General features: G+C 49.3%; 2 protein-coding genes and 1 non-coding gene across 5 annotated transcripts in view; 1 reads left to right on the forward strand and 2 right to left on the reverse strand.

The window, feature by feature from the left end:
- Positions 1-537: 537 nt before the first annotated feature.
- GNGT2 (G protein subunit gamma transducin 2) lies at positions 538-2,948 on the forward strand. 2 transcript variants are annotated; one of them, XM_036033804.1, is made up of 4 exons: positions 538-780; positions 1,292-1,377; positions 1,539-1,643; positions 2,094-2,948. In XM_036033804.1, exons 3-4 carry the CDS (start codon positions 1,560-1,562, stop codon positions 2,217-2,219), a joined length of 210 nt encoding a protein of 69 aa, XP_035889697.1. In that variant the 5' UTR covers positions 538-780; positions 1,292-1,377; positions 1,539-1,559; the 3' UTR covers positions 2,220-2,948. The 2 variants fall into 2 exon arrangements, with proteins under 2 accessions (XP_035889697.1, XP_028377576.1); XM_028521775.2 differs by lacking the exon at positions 1,292-1,377 and having other exon boundaries at positions 2,094-2,947.
- An 8,971-nt stretch (positions 2,949-11,919) lies between these two features.
- Positions 11,920-11,991, reverse strand: TRNAQ-UUG. The gene has a single exon. It is a non-coding gene; the product is annotated as a tRNA-Gln (tRNA).
- A 5,891-nt stretch (positions 11,992-17,882) lies between these two features.
- Positions 17,883-19,728, reverse strand: part of B4GALNT2 (beta-1,4-N-acetyl-galactosaminyltransferase 2) — a 37,997-nt gene continuing 36,151 nt past the window's right edge. For both annotated transcript variants that reach the window (XM_028520655.2, XM_028520654.2), the window contains exon 12: positions 17,883-18,442. The gene's annotated coding sequence lies outside the window, so the exon portion shown is untranslated. The remainder of the gene's footprint in view (positions 18,443-19,728) is intronic.

Below are 19,728 nucleotides of genomic sequence, written 5' to 3' on the forward strand. Positions count from 1 at the left end.
AGAGGATCACTCGCTGACCATACTGGTCCCTTAACATCTGCTCCTCGAGAGGGTCCCCTTGTCACTGGACAGGGGCTCAAAGTCTGTCATCTTGGGTGGTCCTGGGAGGAATCCCAAGAGAAAGATCAGGGCACATGCCCTGTCACCCACATGACCCACATGACCCTGTGCATGGGACCCACGGCCAGGGCTCAGAGGGAGGCATGAGGCCAAGAAGCAGGGATGGGGGTGTTCGAGGTGGCCATGGCCCCAGGTGCTGATGGACATGGCATCCTGTGTGAGCACATTTTGATTGGAGGAGTGAGTGAAGAGCGAGCTGGGGGAACCATATAAAGTGAAATTGGGGGGCTCCAATCCAGCACACAAAGGCTTCTGGGGTGAGGGAAGTTAGGAGCTGACCTAGGACTCCCCTCCTAGGGAAGAAAGTGCAGTGTCAGAGGCCGGAGAGGGAGGGGCCTGGGAGAGAAAGCAGGGGGAGGGGGCATGCCGGGCTGCAGGGTGAGGACTGGGGAAACAGGCTCTAACCAGAGGGGTCACTGGAGGAGTGGAGCTCGCGCAGGGGGCAGCGTGCCCGCCCGGGCGGCAGTGAGAGCTCGGAGGCTCAGCAGACGGATGGGCTTAGAACCTTGAGCCCGTGATCAGCTTAGGCATCAGAGATTTGGGCTCCCAGACCATCTGCTTTCTCCAAAGACTGTCGGCTGCCCGGGGGCTGGGAGGCTCAAACACCATCTTGTCTGGGCCGGGCAAAAGTGACTTAGAGTGCGCGCTCTTTCTCGGCAGGTGAGAGGGGTTGGGGTGGTACTGGGCTGGGATCTAGTCTGAGCATTATGGAGGTTAGGTGCTGACAGGCCTTCCAGATGATTGTATAATGATGATGTTGTTGATGATGATAGTAATAATAATAAATGTATTGTGTTCATTATGTGCCAGATGGTGTATTAAAATATTTTAGATGCATTATTTTTTTAGCACTCCCACTATTCTGATGAGGTAGAGACTACTATTATACCCATTTTACAGATGGGGAAACTAAGGCTCGAGGAGATTGAGTGGCTTCCCTAAGGCCTCACAGCTTGGAAGCAGCAGAACTGGGATCGAAGCGGGAGTCGGACGGGCCCCAGAGCCCTTCTCGGAACCACTGGGGCTCCCTGTCCCGGGACAGGACCCGGGGCTCCTTCACAGCTTCCACCTGCGTAACACGTGCACCGACAATTTGCCTCCCAAATCTGCCTCCCTGAAAGAAGCCCTCGTGCTCTCCTTTCCCCATACTTGACTCCTGTTTCCTCCGTAGACGGGTCCTTATTCGAGGGCAGAGATCGTGTCTCCCCCATCAGACGGGGAGCCTTCTCACCTCCTGAGACTAGGCGCAGGGTGGAGGTGAGGTGGGGACGATGCAGTGAGCGATGAGGGGCCTGAACGGGGTGGGGGGGGGGCCTGGCAGGGAAGAGGTAGGAGTAAGTTGAGGTGTAGAGACTGCAGAGGAGGGAGCTGCGGGAGCCGGTGGGGGATTGCAATTTCGGCCGTGAAATCCTTTCCAGGACCCGTCTCTCCAGGGTGGGATGGCCCAGGAGCTCAGTGAGAAGGGGCTGTTAAGGATGGAGGTGGAGCAGCTGAAGAAGGAAGCAAGGAACCCGAGAGCTCCGGTGAGCCTCCTCTGCCCTCCCCTGCCCCCTCCTCTCCATCCCTTTCTGTTCCTCGTGGGGCTGGGACTTGAAGGAGGAGGCGATGGACAGTGGGGTAGTGGGACCTCTCCAGGGCAGTGGAAGAGGCAGGAGGCGCCTCTGGGACGCGGTAGGTGGGATGTGGAAGGAGGCTGGGGTTTGACCCCACGCAGGCGCACAGGAGACAGCCTCTGAGCCTGCCCAGCCCTGTCCCTGCACTGGGCCTGGCCCAGCATCCCTTGCAAGCAGGTCAGGCTTGGTGGGTCTGGCCAAGGAACTGACACCCCTCTCCCTGCCTGCCTGTCCCTTTCTTCTTCCTCCTCTTTGGCCACAGTCCCCACCCTGTCCTGAAGTCCGTTGCCTTGGGACTGACCAAGTCATGGATCCTGAGCAATGCACAGGAGGTTGAGAGCTTGCTTTGCTTTCTCGCAGATTTCCAAGACAGGAAAGGAAATCAAGGATTACGTGGAGGCCCAAGCAGGAAACGACCCTCTTCTCAGAGGCATCCCTGAAGACAAGAACCCCTTCAAGGAGAAAGGCGCTTGTAGGATAAGCTGATGGCGCCTGAGCCCGTCACCCTGACTGGCCCGTCTCGGCCACGCTCCTCACCCAGAGCCAGCTGTCCCGCGACACCCAGCAAGTCAGTGAATCCACCCCCTTCTTTTGGTCCCAGAATGAGTAAAGCTACTTGGCTGCGTGTGTTGCGGATCCGTCTCCCAAGCCCATTTTCAAGTCTGTTCTGCCATTATTTCCTCTGCCTGCTGAATCCCTGCTGACCCCACTGGGAACACTGACCCCGTGCGTGGTGGGGTCTGCAGAGCCGATGATATCCTGACACCCCAGGGTGCAGGCCTGAGGAGACATTTACTCCGCCTTGGGACCTCTCCCATTCCCCCCTCCACACCCTTCCTAGGGTCCAGCACTTTCCTCAGAGTGGTTCGGATGGAAGACAGGAGACGGGAGGTCCTTTTCCCCGTCTCATGTCCAGTCTGATGGCCTTCCTCCGAGTCGTTTAGATCGCCCCGGGTGGCCTGCTAACCAAGAGACTATGATTTCATGATTTATTTCCTATGATTGGGGGTCTGTGGGGCCCCGGGCCGCAGGGATAATAGAGTGAGAGGGACTAACGTGGCGCCTCTCTTCGCAGGATTTAGCAGAGAAGACACGGAACAAAGAGTTTACAGTTAGGCCCTGGACGGGTGGCTCCTGGGTTGGAGTGTCGCCCGCCCAACGTACCAAACGGTTGACGGCTCAGTCCCCGGTGAGGGCATGCACACAGTTTGCAGGTTTGATCCCCCATGGGGGGCGCAGACGGAAGGCAACCGATGGATGTTTCTCTTTCTCCCTTCCTCTCTCTCTGAAGAATTGATAAGCATATCCTTGGGTGAGGATTAAAAAAGTAGCATTTACAGTTAAATCATTAAGTGTTGCCATGGGGAAAGGAAAGTCAAGGGTGGTGCAGACACACACAGCAGGCAGACAGACACCCAGAGAAACACACGAGGTGGCCAGAGTGTGGCAGGCCAATGGGGGTGGGGGGGACAACGGGAAGTGGTTAAACGTGAGGTTGGAGAGGGAGGCTGGGTCAAGCGTTGAAGGACTGGGCCAGGAGGTCGGGTAAGGACTTTCTCTCCACCCTTAGGGCAATGCAAAGCCTAGGAAGACAGTTAAGTGGTGGGGAGACAGGCTTTGCTGAGCAGAAGGGCGGCTGGATCCCACGAAGGGCGGGGGGTCCGATGCAGGAGACAGCGATGACTGTCTAAGGGAGCCACAGACACGCGCTCACGGGACAGCACGGTCAGAGCAACATGGAAGGGGTCAGTGCGGGTTGTGATGGGGACCCATAGGAGGGCCACCCAATCCAGCCGAATGGGTGTGTTGCATCCTGGGAGAGGACTGACAGGGAAGGCTTCTAGAAGGAGGAGATGTCCTGAGCGGAGTCCTAAACAGTTAAGTTGTGGATGGATGGCAAGTCAGGTTGAAGGTAGAGTAGAATCAGAGGCATAAGTGTGTGTGTGTGTGTGTGTGTGTGTGTGTGCATGGGGGGGTGGGGTGTTGAATCCAAACGCCCATCAGGCTGGAGTTGTTGGAATGTCAAGAGAGAGGCCTAGGTCCTAGGAGTTGCTGCTGAAGAGGTGGGGTGGGGGTGGGGGTGACCCAAGGAGTCTTGTTTGCTTTACTAAACAACCTTGGCTGCTGGGAGTAATTCGGTAATGCTTGCATTTAGAAGGTTTTGGCTTTTGATAAGATTGAAAAGGGGGCCCTGGCTGGTGTGGCTCAGTGGATTGAGTGCCAGCCTGTAAACCAAAGGGTCACCAGTTCGATTCCCAGTCAGGACACATGCCTGGATTGTGGGCCAGGTCCCCAGTAGGGGGCACGTAAGAGGCAACCAGGCATCGATGTTTCTCTCCTTCTCTTTCTCCCTCCCTCCCCTCTCTTTAAAAATAAATAAATAAAATCTTTAAAAAAAAAGATTGAAAAGGGAAAGTAGAAGTCCAGGGACATGGAGATAATTATGAGATCAGGGGAGATGTGAATTAGGGCAGCGGCCATGAATCTCGAAAAGGAGATGGGGCGAAGAGTTCTTCAGAAAAGGAAGTTTTCAGGTCTTGAGGTCTCGTCGAGTGAAGGGTGGAAGGGAGGGAGTCGTCAAGGATGAAGTCCAAGTTTCTGGCTTGGGAGATTACTAGATTAGGATTGAAAGCAAATATCTGAAAACAAGTTTAACCCAATACAGTGATAACACGGAGCTGCAAACCCACGCCCGCCTCCCCTCCCAAAGCGCCACAGTCCAAGGGCTGCCCTGCTCCTGGTGAGGTCCTAGGCCACCGGTCAGACTCCGGGGTCTCCCAAGGAGGTCTGTTCCTTTCTTAATTCACTGTCCCGCAACCTGAAGTAAGCTCAGCTGCTCTCCACATGCTGTGCTCGAGAGAAGGGAAAGATGAGGAATGAGAAAGAGAAACATTTACTTATTTTTTTAAAAGATTTTATTTATTTATTTTATAGAGAGGGGAAGGGAAGGAGAAAGAGAGGGAGAGAAATAGCAATGTGTGGTTGTCTCTCACGCACCCCCACTGGGGGCCTGGCCTGCCACCCAGGCAGGTGCCCTGACTGGGAATGAAACCAGCGACCCTTTGATTCTCGGGCTGGCACTCAGTCCACTGAGTCACACCAGCCAGGGCACGTTGAGATATAACAATAGTTAATTTTCTAAATGGGGAAAGGTAAATATCCCGTGTGGCTCCAGCAGTAGGAAAGGAAAGCCAGCTGGGGCTACAGCCATGGGGCTGTGGACGGGGCGGCCATGGCTTCCTCCTTCCACCCCTGGTCCCCGTCTCCTGCCTTCAGGGACAGTCTCACTGGTTGAAGTGCAGAGTCCAGGGGGTGAATCTAACCTTTATTCCTGAGGAGTCTGAACCCTTGGTGGGGCCCTGGGTAGAATAGTACCTTTAGCCCTGGCTGGTGTGGCTCAGTGAATTGAGTGCCTGCCTGTGAACCAAAAGGTTGGTAGTTCAAATCCCAGTCAGGGCACATACCTGGGTTGCCAACCAGGTCCCCAGTTGGGGGCATACGAGAGGCAACCACACATTGGTGTTTCTGTCCCCCACCCCTCTGATTCCCCTCTGTCTAAAAATAAATAAATAAAATCTTAAAAAAAACAAACAAACTGAGGTTCGATTCCCAGTCAGGGCACATGCCTGGGTTGCAGGCCACAGCCCCCAACAACCACACCTTGATGTTTCTCTCTCTCTCTTTCTCCCTCCCTTCCCTCTCTAAAAATAAATAAATAAAATCTTTAAAAAAAAAACACACAACAACCTTAGACTTATAAAAAAAAAATCACACCTTTACTTAGGGTGTGGCGCCCCAGGCATTCTCCCGGCCCCGCCCAAACACCTCCCGGCCACAGGAGGGGCCCAACGCTCAGAGCTCCTGTTTGTTGTCCTGTTTGTTGTCCCGGTTCCAGGAGGAGCTTCAAAGGGCTGAGGGCGATCTCAGCTTCCACTTCAAAGGAGTTATTAATCTGTGCCCCGGGGACAGCATTCCTTCCCTGCCCATTGGGACCTTCCCAGGAGCAAGCTGAGAAGAGGAGAAGGACCCCTGTGAGAGCTGGTCCTTGTGTAATCCAGGCCAGCGGTCCCCGCTGCTACCCCACCTTGGAGTTTTTCAGCCTGGGGAGAAAAGCACTGTCTGCTGTCACTGGGTCAGTTCAGAGCACACTCGGCAGCCTCGTGACAGCGCCTCACCCCTGCTAAGCGATGTCTCCTAGCTGGCACCACACTGGGGCCAGGCCAGCCCGCCGCTCTGTAAAGCCACCAGCTTCCAGTGACGGACACACGGCGAGATCAGCAAATCCCGTTGACACGAGCCCCTTGCCTTACTTCTTTTTGAAAATTCAGTAGTTTCATTTTGAAATCATTTCAGATTTACAGAGCATGGCAAATCGAGTGCAGAATTCTCACGTGCCTTTTCCCCAGCTTCCTCTAGTGTTGGTATCTTACATAACCATGACACTTTTATTAAAACTAAGACATTAACGTTGGTACAATGCTATTAACTAAGCTCCGGACTTTGAGTTCCCCTAGCTTTCCCACTAGTGTCATGTTCCTGTTCCAGGATCCACATCACATTTAGCGCCCGTCTGACTTCTGCTGGGAAGAGCGCCCGGGAGAGAGGAGGGTCTAGCACCGCACAGCCCTCTGGAAGACGCTGCACGGGTCCACCGTCGGCAGTGTCGGCAGGGACGTGACTGGCAAGGAACGGAAACCCCATTCCTGAATTAGTGCCTGTCCCAGGGACATTGACCTGCCACCAGGGAACTGGCTGGTGCCCTGGGTTGTCACCATTGCTGGCCCGTCGGTAGACTTGCGCTGGCCTCGGCGAGGGAAGCTCATGCATAAGCTCTGATCCTGCTGAAACCGGAAAAGACACCGGCATTCAGGCTGCCTGTCACTACCAAACCCAATAAGCAGAGTCAGAGATCGAATCTTTTATTCAGGTGGCCGGCGACCTGAGAAGATGGCGGGTTCATACCCTAACAGACCATCTTGTCTTTTCTTTCCAGGCCAAGGTTTTTACAGCAGGGAATAAACAAGGTGTGGTGAGGGGGTTCGAAATTCTGGGAGAAATTCCTTGGATTAAAAAAACACCCAACTCCAGCATCCTCCCCCCGGGCGGTGGTCTTAGCTGTGCCCCAGGTGGTGGTCTTCAGCTGTGTCCTGGGCGTGGTCATCTCAGTCTGGAGTTCAGATATCATCGTGAATTGCTTGTGGTTCTCCTGAGGAACAAAGGTGGGACTGTTTATGGTCTCCTGCAGTCAGGGTGGGTCAGACCTTCAGTTCCTGGAACAAAAGCTTTTACATGCATTGATTACTAAGCTTATTAGCTATTACCTAAACTAAAATTTTCCAACTCTGAAGTCCACTATCACTGCCTCTCTGGCTGCTTTGTTTCATGAGCCCCAGCCAGCCCGGTGGGGTTCTATTTTTCTTTTTCTTTTTAAGATTTTCTTTATTTATTTTTAGAGAGAGAGGCAGGGAAGGAGAAAGAAAGAGAAACATCAATGTGGGAGAGATACATGGACTGGTTGCCTCTCACACGCCTCCAACTTGGGACCCGGCCCGCAGCCCAGGCACGTGCCCTGACTGGGAATCGAGCCAGTGACCTTTGGGTTCTTAGACTGGCACTCAGTCCACTGAGCCACGCCAACCAGAGCCCCAGTGCAGTTTTAAAGAGCCTCTTGTACAGGGAGGCTTCTGGTAAACCTGTTCGTGTCACTTGAATACTTTCAGTCTCCGAGCTCACCCTAAGGGGACCAATCACATAGCTCTCTCCCGATATCTGATACCCTCGTCTTCAGTCCTTCGATTGTTCTCTAGGACCTGACAGTCTGACCAGAACCTCATTCGCTCCCCAGGAATCAGAGAGGAAAGAGTTCCTGTCCTTGATATCTCCCGGCGCCCACTGAGCAGGGTAGTTCCCAGAGAAAGTGGAATCCCTGGGACCCAGGCACTCAGACGTGATTAGGGACTAAATCCGGAAAATGGCTTCAGGACAGAGAGAGGGTGATGATTGGAGAGATCATTGGGAAGGAAGATTTTCAGAGTTTAGAGATTGAATGTTGGAGGATAGCCAGGGAACTTCAAGTTCCTTTCTGGGATGACTCAGTGAATAGCTGTGCCACTCCACCAGGTGACTCTCTTAAATGACTCCCGCAGGCTTCTCCTCCTGTCCCTTGAGCCCTTTGGGAACCACTGAGAGGTGGCCGCTGATAGTACGAAAATAGGAGACACCGCTCAAGAAGGCTGCTTGGATCCAAGTGAGAAGAGGCTAAAAATAGAGCTTGGAGAACACTGGCAACGCGGGCTGGGGTGGAGGAAGGAGGACCATGGAAAGGGCGGAGAAGGGAGGGGCGGAGAGGTGAGGCCACCCGCAGGGCCTGGATGGTGGACATTCTGATGAACCTGAGTAGTGAGATGATGTCAGGTTGGGAAGAGGGAGAAAGAGAGGTGGAAGGCTCCTGATTCCCTGGTCCACCTACATCAATAGGAGTAACTCAGGGTCAAGTTCTGTATCGCCTTTCTTCCACACGTTCAGGGAAGCCCCTCAAGATGGGATCCCCAGGCCTTAGAAGGAGGGGAGGGGAAGAGGGGCAGAGCTGACTGGGAAATTCAGGGCTCAGCGTCTGAAGCTGGTAGAAGCTGAAACCCTTCCTAGGGAACCAGACAGTGCAGCCCTCCCCTCCTCTCACCCCTAGTGCCTCCTGGGTCCCACGCCTGCAGTCTGGAGGGATGAGGTCTTGTCTGCAGGGCTTGTCTTGTGTACTGGGGACCTGACCCACAACCCAGGCACGCGCCCCAACTGGGAACCAACCGGCCACCCTTTGGTTCGCAGGCCGGCACTCAGTCCAGCGAGCCACACCAGCCAGGGCTCTCAGGTACAAGCCAATACATACGAATGTTCTCCTCCTTTTTACACAAATGGTAGCACTTCCATGCCGTTCTGAGCTTTCGTCTGGATTTTTTAAAACCATACCTAGTTGGATTTCATTTCCCTTTGTGTCCACAAATGCTCCTGAGTCTATTGCTTTTCATTTGACACTCGACTTTAGTCTCTGATTTATCAGTCAAGAGTTCAAGCCCTTTGAGGGCATGGATCAAGCCTTCGATGTTTGTGTTTCCAGCTCCTAGAACATGGTGGGCGCTCAACAAATGGGTGTTGAATGGCGCTGCCTGTTACATCACTGATGGGCTTGCTGTGTGGGAGGCGGCGAGATAAGTGTTCTGTGTACATTATGCGATGTACAGAGAATAAAGGAAGAAGATAATGGACTGCCCAAGGAATCCCGCATAAGGCCTGGCTTCCCCAGTGGTCCTGGCAGTCTGCCCTCTGCTGGTGACTCTGGCCAGGAACAATAGGCTGCAGGCGCCATCTTCTGGAAAATGCTGTTCCTGGGGGCCCTTCAAGAGAATAAAACGACTGGACAGGCCTTCTCAGACCGTTAGGGAGGACGAGGGACCCTGAGGTACTAGGGTTGGAAAGAGGAGGGAAGGTGGAGGGGGTTTCAGAGACGCTGGAGCTGGGAGGGGGAGGGACAGCGGGGATGGCGGTGAGCTCCTGAGTGTTTCATTAAATGTGGGTTAAGTACCATCACAGGAGGAAATGTATCAATGTCTTTGTGTGAGGCTTGGAATCCTCCAAGTGCGTTATACTGGCTCAGAGTAAAAGATCTTTATTCTTAGTCCCTCTCTGTGGGCAACATCCAGTGTCGTCGTTCTCGTGAGCGTGCAGTGGCAGCTCACTTTTAATTTGCACATTCCTGATGACTAATGGTATGTCCATTATCATTGACTTTCCTTGTAAAGAGCCATTTCAAGACTTTTGCTGTTTTCCCATTAGGTTGTTTTTCTTTTCTCCTGGGTATTGACTTTTGGGCAGAGAAGAAGGCAACGAGAGGGAGAGAAACATCAATGGGTGGTTGCCTCTCACATGCCTCCCACTGGGGACCTGACCTGGCCCACAACTCAGGCATGTGTCCTGACTGGGCATTGAACCGGCGACCTTTGGTTCATAGGCCAGCACTCAGTCCACTGAGCCACACCAGCCAGGGCCCTCTTCACTTTCCTCTTGAGGTCTTTGGTGAGAAGAATATACAATGTCATATTAATATGATGACATAGATGAAACTTTTAGAACATTCTGTGTCTTGTTTAAGACTTTCTCTACTCTGAGGTGATGAAAATATTTTCCTATGTTGTCTTCCAAAAGCTTTATTGCTTTTCCTTTCAAAGGTCTACAGTTCACCTGGAATTTATTGCCCTGCTTAGTACAAGTTGACCTCATATTTTCCCATATGACATCCATTGTCCCAGGATAATTTATTGAAAAGTAGGTCCTTTGTCTACTGCCCTGTTGTACTACCTTTGTCATAAATCACTTGTCCAAGTGTGTGCGAGGCTGCATCCGGGCTTGCCATTCTGCTCCATGGGTATGTTTGCAAACAGTATCCTTGCACCAGTATCACACTGTCAATTCCTATAGTTTATGGTTGACAACAGGCTTTAATATCTGGTAGGGCAAGTCCTCCCATCTCTGCTGCCTAGGTACTTTTGAGGCTGGGAATGCTCACATGCACAAATCCATTCAAGCCTTTAAGGAGTGTGAGGCGTGGGATGGAGTAGGGAGAGCAGCGCTCCAGGGACAGATTCAGATTGCTCTGAATCAATGGGAGGAGCCTCTCTGTTACCACGGCATCTTCCCAAGGGACGCGAACTATAACCACAGTGCCTGCCAGTCACCCCGTGGGGAGGTCACAAATGCGTCAGCGGGCTCCCTCGTCACTTATCCCAGAGGGACATACAGATCTCAAAACCTGGATGCCAATCAAAGAAGACAGCACTCCCTGAACGTCTTTTGCCTGCTCTTCCAAAGGTACACCCTTTCCTGCAAATCACGTGGGCCTGGTCAGCACCCAAAACACGGCTTCAAGACAGATTTGCCAGTATAGAGATTGGCTCAACCCTGTTGGTGAACCATATAGAGATCCCTACCCTCTGCTCAGGAGAAATAGTGTGTTAATATGATGAAACTGATGGGGGAGATAACATGACCCACTGAGACAGACTGAGGAATAGATAGCTTAACTAAGAATCCCCCACTCCCCGACCCGACCCTCCACTGAAAGACGCAGAATGGCTCGGGCCAGTGTTGGCGATTCCATCCCAGGTGGGGGCAATATGCCTGGGTTGTGGGTTCAGTTCCCATTTGGAGCGTGTGCAAGAGGCAACAGATCCATGTTTCTCTCTCGCATTCATGCTTCTCTCCCTCTCTTTCTCCCTCCCTTCCCCTCTCTCTGGAATTGATTAAAAGAATTTTTTTCTTAAGAAAGACTTTGTGCCCTTTAAGTCTTTAAGAAAGACTCAGTTGGTTAGAGCGTCATCCAGACACACCAAGGTTTCGGGTTCAATCACCGGTCAGGGCACATACAAGAAGCAACCAATGAATACATAAACAAGTGGAACAACAAATTGATGTTTCTCTCTCTCAAATCAATTTTTAAAAATTAAAAAAAGGAAAGACATTGTACAGCATAGTAGTCAATAATATTGTAATAACTATGTATGGTGCCTGTTGAGTACCAGAAATGTCCGGGGGAACGTAATGTATATGATTGTCTAACCACTATACTGCATACCTGAAGTCAATACAAAATTAATATTGAATGTAAACTTTGAATTTAAAAAATGTTAAAGAATCTGTAAAAGAAGAAAAAGACACAGAAATGACTGTCTACTGCTTGAATACCGTACAACCAAAACAGATCCGCACCCACTTCAGTATCCGACCGACTCACATCTAGACTGACCCCCAAACCACACCCTCCTCCCCAGCCTGTCATGCCTTCGCGCTCCGCTGCTCGGCTCCGTGGAGTCAGTTCGTCCCGGTTTATGCAACACAACAGAAATGCATCGCACCCCGCCGCTGTTGCGCGCCCGAAGTAGAGCCCCCGGGATCCTTCTGGTTCCTCCGTCTGTCCCCTCCAGTGTAAAGTCTCCCACCGACACTTGTTTTTCCTCCCCGACTCTTACGCATGCGCACTGAGACCCATGGGCCGGCCATGAAAGGAAAGCGTCTGGAGAGAAGGGGAGGGACCCTAAACCGCAGTCCGGCAGGTCGCAGGGGCAGCGGCACAGCTCGAAGTGATTGTTGCCGCCATTTATCCCCAAAACAGAAATTGCAGAACCAAAAACATTTGGAGAGGTCCCACCGAGATTTGAACTCGGATCGCTGGATTCAAAGTCCAGAGTGCTAACCATTACACCATGGGACCTGCTGGCTGCTTTAGGCGGCCGGGCTTCTTCTCAAATCATATAATCAGAGGGCCGACTTGTCTTTACAAAGTGGTGGCTAATGTCGGGTTCACCTGACCTGGGCGCTGGGCCCGAGGAGGCACCAGCGGGCGGAAGCGAAAAACGCGGGCTTCGGCGTCCTGCGTCTTTCTGATCCCGGGATGTCATTCGCTTCCCCTCTTCCTGCTGTCCTCCCGAGGTCACGGCCCGCGCGTCCCAGGAAGCCGGGGGGACGGCAAGCTGGCGAGGGCGCTCCTCGGTAGACGCGGCCGGCGATGCCTGGCCGCGCTGGAGGCCGAGGCCGCTTCCAGTTCCCAGCCCCCCAGCAGGAAGTTCGGCGCCCGCATCCTGGGCTTCGTACTTGTTGGTTTATTTATTTATTTACAAACGTATGTTCTGGAGGGGGTAGTTTAGCCGAGTGGAGAGGAAAGCGGACTGGCACGTGAGGGTTCTAGGGTTCAAACCCTGAGCGCGCCAGGCACGAGCCTCTGGCCGGGGAGGGCGCCCCACCGGATACCTGGAGCCTCACGTGGCTCACGTGGCTGAAAGCAGCGGAGTTCCGCGCGGAAGGTTTCACTTTCAGTTTCGTGTTCAACCCTCAAAGCTACTTGCTACGTGGTTACAATCAGATCAGTGAAAGAGAGAGGATCCGTTTTGGATTTTCTCATTAATTTTAGTAAAAGTATAAATGGATAATGATCCTTTACGTATATCGGGAGACAGATAAAATTTTATATGCCGTTTGACTCGGCAATTTCACTTTTGGAACTTGACCTAAAGAACGACTCGGACAAGTGCAAACGTTCGGGATGGCCTCGCTGTGTTACTTATAACAGGAAAGAATAGACACTAAATGCCCATTAAGTGAAAACTGATTAAACAGATATTGACTATCTATATGATAAATACGGTGCAGGAATTTAAGGGATGAGTTATTGTGTTAACATGAAAAGAGATACAGGCCTAAACAAAAAAATCTACTTACCAATTAGCATGTATAATAAAACCCCATGTATACAGGAAAGCTGTGTGCCTACGTAATAAACATTGGCCATGTATCTGCTCCTCTTTCTTGAGGCATCCAACCGTGTGGGTCTGGGGGGCAGGGCTGTCTCCGCGACAGACTATTCTCCAGGCTTCTGGGAGCCAGAGTGGAAGTGTGTGTCCTTAGCTTGGCCAATTGGACTTAGAATCCAGTTCTAAGATTCCGAAACATCCCAGAAACAGGGATGTTTTAGAACTTGTTCTGCTGCTGGTGGTGGCCATGATCCCCGGCGTCACAGGAGCTGTGATTGATGGTAGCCATCCATCCACGTCCACCGGCAGCAGAAGTGGCATCCTAACCAGGCTGTCTAGGACCTTGACCGTGGCTTGGTTCCTGGGTGCCTTGCTCCCCTTCATTCTTGCCGTTTTTCCTGACTGCTTTCCCATTGGCGCTCTGAGCTGTCTGGCCTCCTTCCAACAAGGCCCTTTTCTGCTTAAGGCACTCAAAGTCCATTTCTGTTCCATACGGCCAAGAACCTTCTCAGCCCAAATTGAGGAAAGTCTGTTGATGACAATTATCTCTGGGGAGCGAATTTATGAGGGTTTATTTTACTGTATTGCTTGAAAAAAAATGTGTAACTCTTGTATATTGTCAAAAGAAATGAGCAATTCTCCATTTTAAAGACCAAACCGAACTCCCCTTGAGCTCCTTTGGTGAGGTCAAGGTGTCCCTCTATTAAGGCCGGAGTGACTTAATATCGAATTGACTTAATGTCAAATGGCTTTAGCATTTCTGGGCTTCCGCTTTCCCATCTATTTCCTTATTACAAGGGCTCTGTGAAAGTGTATTGCAATGAATTTTCAAGAACTACTGTAGAAACCCTAAAGGATGATGATTATAGCCTTTGAAAGTGTATAGGAGATGGTCCCTTCTGTCCAGGACAAGGGTGAAGGAGTGACTTCCTCCTCCCACTTCTCCTGCTCCCATTCCCCTTGTGCTTCTGCAGTTCCCACCTCCTTCTTCCTCAGCTTGAGAACAATCTTACCAGCTCAAGTGAGACCCTGGCTGAAACTCGACTCCTCACGCATTCCTCAAGCAGCACAGAAAGGTCATCTCCCTTACAGCTTTTGTCATTGCTCACTGGAAGTACAGGTCACTGTGTTCCGTGGCTCAGCCTCCCCCATCTTTGCTCTCTCCCCTCCTCGGCTGGACTGCGAATTCCTTTGGGGACAGGGCCTAGGACTTGCTGATCTTTGAATGTGTCTAATGCCTTACCAAACACTTCATTGAACCCGTTTAGAGGGCCCGGGAGAACTTAGGAGGAAGAAACAACTTCCGATTCTGTGCTCAGAGACAGGAGAAAACAGAGAGAATATGCCATCTCCTTGTTCCAGCATGACTAGTTTCTCTGAACAGAAATCCACAGGGCATGGCATCCCAAAGACCCCTTTGTGGTCTCGGAAAACAGACTCTAACCCTCCACAAGGTGGCCCCTTAAGCATGGGGGAGTCAGGGCTCTATCCCAGGTGGGGTTAGCCTGAGGTGGGGTTCAGTCTAAAGGCTGAACTTGGGCCGAGTATACCTCAGAAAGTACAGTGAGGCCAGGTTTTAAGAGAAGAGGGCTAAACAGATAATAAATGGATAGTATAATAGCTGCAGTGATGCTCTGAGTAGTTAACGTGAAAAGTATTCATGTTCATTATCAAGGTTCATTGCTTTCCTTTATCCTTGCTGAGGCCACTCGCAGTGAGCTGGGACAGCATCTGCCTTGCTCTGTGTCCTCACCAGCCAGGTGAGGTGTTATCTGCCACAGATCCTCCACTTTGCCTTGGGAGCTCTGTCTATGCCAGGCAATCCATCAGTACCTCCTTGCGCTGGGGGACAAGTGATGCCCTGAGTCTCCCAGCTTGCCCCGCCCAACCCCTACACCCAGCCCCCTGCTCTGGGCCTGGCATTCCCCAGGAAACTCTGATGGGGAAATCTGGCTACATACTCATTTTGAACAAAGCGGCATCCACATTTCATTTTTTTTCTGGAGTGTTTTCACTGTGTCTTTCTAAATAATTGTTTTATCTTTTCAGATTGTAAAAGTAAAACATTATGACGGAAATGTAGAAAAAGCAGTAAAGTAGAAAGATTTAAAAATAACCACAGTCCCAACAAGCACTTTTAACAGTTGATGTGTTTCATTTCCTTTTTTTAAAAAATATTTTTTAAATTTTTAAAGTTTATTTTTAGAGAGGGGGAAAGGAAGGGAGAAAGAGAGAGAGAATATTGATGTGCAAGAGAAACATCCATCATTTGCCTCTCAGACACCCCCAACTGGGAACCCGGCCTGAAACCCAGGCATGTGTCCTGACCGGAAATCAAACCAGCAACCCTTTGGTTCACAGGCTGGTGCTCACTCCACTGAGCCATATTGGCCAGGGATCATTTCCTTTTTTTCAAAATGCATGTTTACATAGTCAGTCTCATTGTAATATGTGTGTGTGTGTACACACATATATGTAAATTTTGTTCTGTTTTGGCACTTAACATAATAACAACTTGATACTTAAAAGCCTTCTTGCTTTTTCTTTCCTTAAAAATTTTAAAAATAGCCCTGGCTGGCGTAGCTCAGTGGATTGAGCATGGGCTGTGAACCCAAAGCATCGCAGGTTCGATTCCCAGTCAGGGTACATGCCCGGGTTGCAGGCCATAACCCCCAGCAACCGCACATTGATGTTTCTCTCTCTCTCTCTCCCTCCCTTCCCTCTCTAAAAATAAATAAATAAAATCTTAAAAAAAAGAATATGTTTAAAAATTTTAAAAAATTTAAAAATATGTCAATGGGTAATACATGAGCATGATACAAAATTCAAAGGGCATAAAAGGAAATACATAGCTGAATAAAACTCCCTGGTGAAAACTTCCTGTTCTTACTTTGAAGCAACTTCTGATACTCTCCTTCTAGAGATATTTTATTCTTATAAAAATATCCATGTATATGCATCTTCCTTTTCTTTAAAAAATCAAAATTCAAGCAACACTCTGTGGCAGACGATCCGAACTGTCTGGCACTTCCCCTAGCTGGTGTAGCTCAGGGGATTGAGCGCGGGCTGCAAACCAAAGCGTCGCAGGTTCGATTCCCAGTCAGGGCACATGCCTGGGTTGCAGGCCATAACCCCCAGCAACCGCACATTGATGTTTCTCTCTCTCTCTCTCTCTCTCTCTCTCTCCCTCCCTTCCCTCTCTAAAAATAAATAAATAAAATCTTTTAAAAATTATATATATATAAAAAAGAACTGTCTGGCACAACTTGAGCTTGCTACAGCAAGAGTCTAACCTGTTCCGGCGCTCTCCTCCATGAGACAGGCCATTAGACAGACTTAGACAGTGTTAAAAATAAAATAAAATAAAGTGAAGTAAAATAAAATAAAATAAAAATAAAAACAGTGTTCTGCACTTTGTTCTATTTACTTAGCTCCCGCTATCTTGAGGGTCGTTCCATCACAGTACATGTAAAATAGATCTCATTCTTGTTAAATGGTATTTTATTGAGATGTTATTTGCATAAAGTAAAATGCACAACTCTGAACTGAAATCACCATTTTACAAATGCACACACCTGTGTGACCATCGCCTACACTAAGATGTAGAGCGTTTTCTTGTAGCGCCTACGTGTGGTGCCAGGTGGGCCCTGGAAATATCGGGGGGGGGGGGGGGCATTTGTAAAGTACGTGGATTGTCTGACCACGATGCTGCACACCTGACACTCATACAAAATAATATTGAATGTAAACCGCAATTGAGAAATAAACATTTTTGTAAACAAATTTAAAGATATAAAGAGTTTTCATCACAGCAGAAAATTCCCTGGTGCCCCTTTTTAGTCATTACTGGCCCTGCTCCCCTGAAATCACTACTTCAGTTTTGTTTGTCTTTTAAACGCTCGGTATTTTCAGTCTTTTATATATTTTTTAAGATTTTTTAGTTATTTACTTTTGGAGAGAGGAAAAGGGAGGAGAAAAACATCAATCAGTTGCCCCTTGCACACGCGCAACTGGGAACCTGGCCCACAACCCAGGTGTGTGCCCTGACCGGGAATCGAACCAGCGACCTTTCAGTTTGCAGGCTGGCACTCAATCCACTGAGCTGCACCAGCCAGGGCTGAAAGCGCTACTTTGGTTTCTATCACCAAAAAATAGTTTTGCCTACTTTAAAGTTTATATATACAAAAAGAAGCCAGACAAACGACACCGTTTTGTAATTAACAATGTTTTTTAAGAGTCGTCCATTGCACTTTATGTATCAACAGCATGTCTTTATTGCTAAGTAGGAGTCTACTGTGTGAATACACCACAATTTCTTGGTCCAGTCTCCAGTGGATGGACATTTAGGTTTTTTTCTGTCTTGGATCTGATATAAATAAAGCTACCGTGACCATTCTTGTGCTAACATTTGGCTTGGGGCACGTAACCAGGGATGGAATTGCTGGGTCACAGGCTAGGTGTACATTTATGTTTATTAGGAACTACCCCGCAGCTTGCCAAAGTGGCTGTACAATTTCACACTCCCACCGGCAGTGTATGAGTGTTCCAGCTGCTCCACGTCTTAGCTGTTAGTCCTTTAAATTCAGCCATTCTGGTGGGTGTATAATAATCTCTCCTTGTGGCTGGAATTTGCAGTTTCCTGATGGTTCACGAAGTTGAACATCTTTTTTTTTTTTAAACATGCTCATTAGCCATTTAGTTATATTCTTCTCTAAGTGTTTCTTCAAGTATTTTGCCCACTTAAAAAATTGTCATCTTATTAATTTACAGGAATCGTTTACATACATGTGATATGAATCTTTTACCAAATATTTGTATCATGGATATTTTCTTCTAGTCTGTGGCTTATTTTTTCCACTTTTGTAATTGTGCCTTTTGATTAGCAGAAGATTTTCATTTTGGTCATATCAAATGTATCCCTTTTTTCCCCCCTTTTGTGAGTAACACCTTCTGAGTCTTTATATGCAGAGAGCAGGGGTCTTTCTCCAAGCGCATAGGAGAGGAAATAGACATGTAGTTACGCAGATTACTCAATTACATGATAAAAACCTTGGCAAGCTCCCAGTAAACCTTAAAGGAGGATGAGAAATGTAGATTTTATACAGAAGACTTGTTGGAAGCTGGAGCAGGAAGACCGAAGGCTATAAAGGCAGTTGGAGCACCCCAGCAAAAGATTAAGAAAAAGAAGTATATGCAGATGCGAATCCTCCATGAAGGTGATTAGACGCAGCATCGTGCAGGAGAGCTGGGGTAGGGAGCAGTGACCTTCGGGGAAGCTGGTGATCCTGAAACCGTTGCTGGTATCTGGAACACAGACTGTTCCTCAAGACTGTAGAATATCAAGAACAGGAAATGGCCGGAACAGATGAGGATGTTGGTGTGCGTCAGTGACTTCACGCCGTCTTCAGGACGGTCCTAGAGGAGAGACGAGATTCGGGCTGAGACACCCTGTTTTAAAAGCAGGTGTGACATGCTCTTGCTGAGAATGGTTTGCAGTCCAAGTTTCCCAGTAAAATTATAGGACCCTCAGTCCTGTGATTTGGAGACTTGTAGGCCTAGGAAAGCTGAATTCTCTTCCCCAAGAGAAAGCACCAGCAGAGAGAAGAGACAGCCAAAGACCAGTTTAAGCAAAAAGACCAGCCTACTACTACCTTGGAGAGCTTTAAACATTTACTGTCCGCAATGAGGAAAACTGTGGGGGCAAGAAGAGATTATAAATGGTCTCCCTGTGCCTTAGATGCAGAGTTTGAATAGCCTAAAAGCAGAGGTCATTTAACTGAGTGCCAAGGAGTAGGCAAGGCGTAGAGACCTGTGGTTACCAGAAAGCATTTCCCAGTCTCAAAGATTATGTCTAGACCAGATGTCTGGGATTGACTGGAAAGAACAGAAAACCTGTAAGTTTTTGAGGTCTCCTGGGCAATTCAGTTTCTTTAAACATCTGACTGATAATAACTGGTGAGTTTTAACTCCTACGGCCACCCCCAGGTTTGTGAATGTTACCCAAGTCAAGGGGTTCACCCCTAGGGTGTCCTGTTCAGGAAAGAGGTATGGTTGTTGCTAGGTAGTTTTGGAGACGGGATTCATACCCAAAGCCCTGTCTCCCAGGAAGGAGGCTGAGCCACTGCTTAAATATACTCCTTGTTAATGTTAATGTTAAAGTTGATTTCTTCTTTGCAGTTGGCTAAACTTATCTTGTTGGGTTTGAGTGAAGGTCCTCTGACTACAGATGCACCTGCAAATACTGTGCTGCACTTTATGTAACATTTAGCAAGAATGGCCTTGAGTAAGAACTGCCTGGACCTTGAGAGCCTTGTCCTGTCTAACATTACTGCCCATAAAACGCATGTGCTATTATTACATGAAGTGATTGTGCATGTTAGTTAAAGCTAGAAAAGCTTTTGCAATAGAATCTTTTTTAAAAAAGATTTTATTTGTTTATTTCTAGAGAGAGGGGAAGGGAGGGAGAGAAACATCAATGCGTAGTTGCCTCTCACACACCGCCCTCCCCCACCCAATCAGGGACCTGGCCCGCAACCCAGGCATGTATCCAGACTGGAAATCGAACCGGTGACCCTTTGGTTCGCAGGCCGGCACTCAATCCACTGAGCCACGCCAGCCAGGGCACCATAAAATCTTTATGACAACAACAGAAAGAGGTCTATGTGTTCAATTCCAATTTGGGGGGGAAAATGATTGCCAGT

The sequence above is a fragment of the Phyllostomus discolor genome, chromosome 8 (genome assembly GCF_004126475.2).
Source record: "Phyllostomus discolor isolate MPI-MPIP mPhyDis1 chromosome 8, mPhyDis1.pri.v3, whole genome shotgun sequence".
In the NCBI taxonomy this organism is placed as follows: domain Eukaryota; kingdom Metazoa; phylum Chordata; class Mammalia; order Chiroptera; family Phyllostomidae; genus Phyllostomus; species Phyllostomus discolor.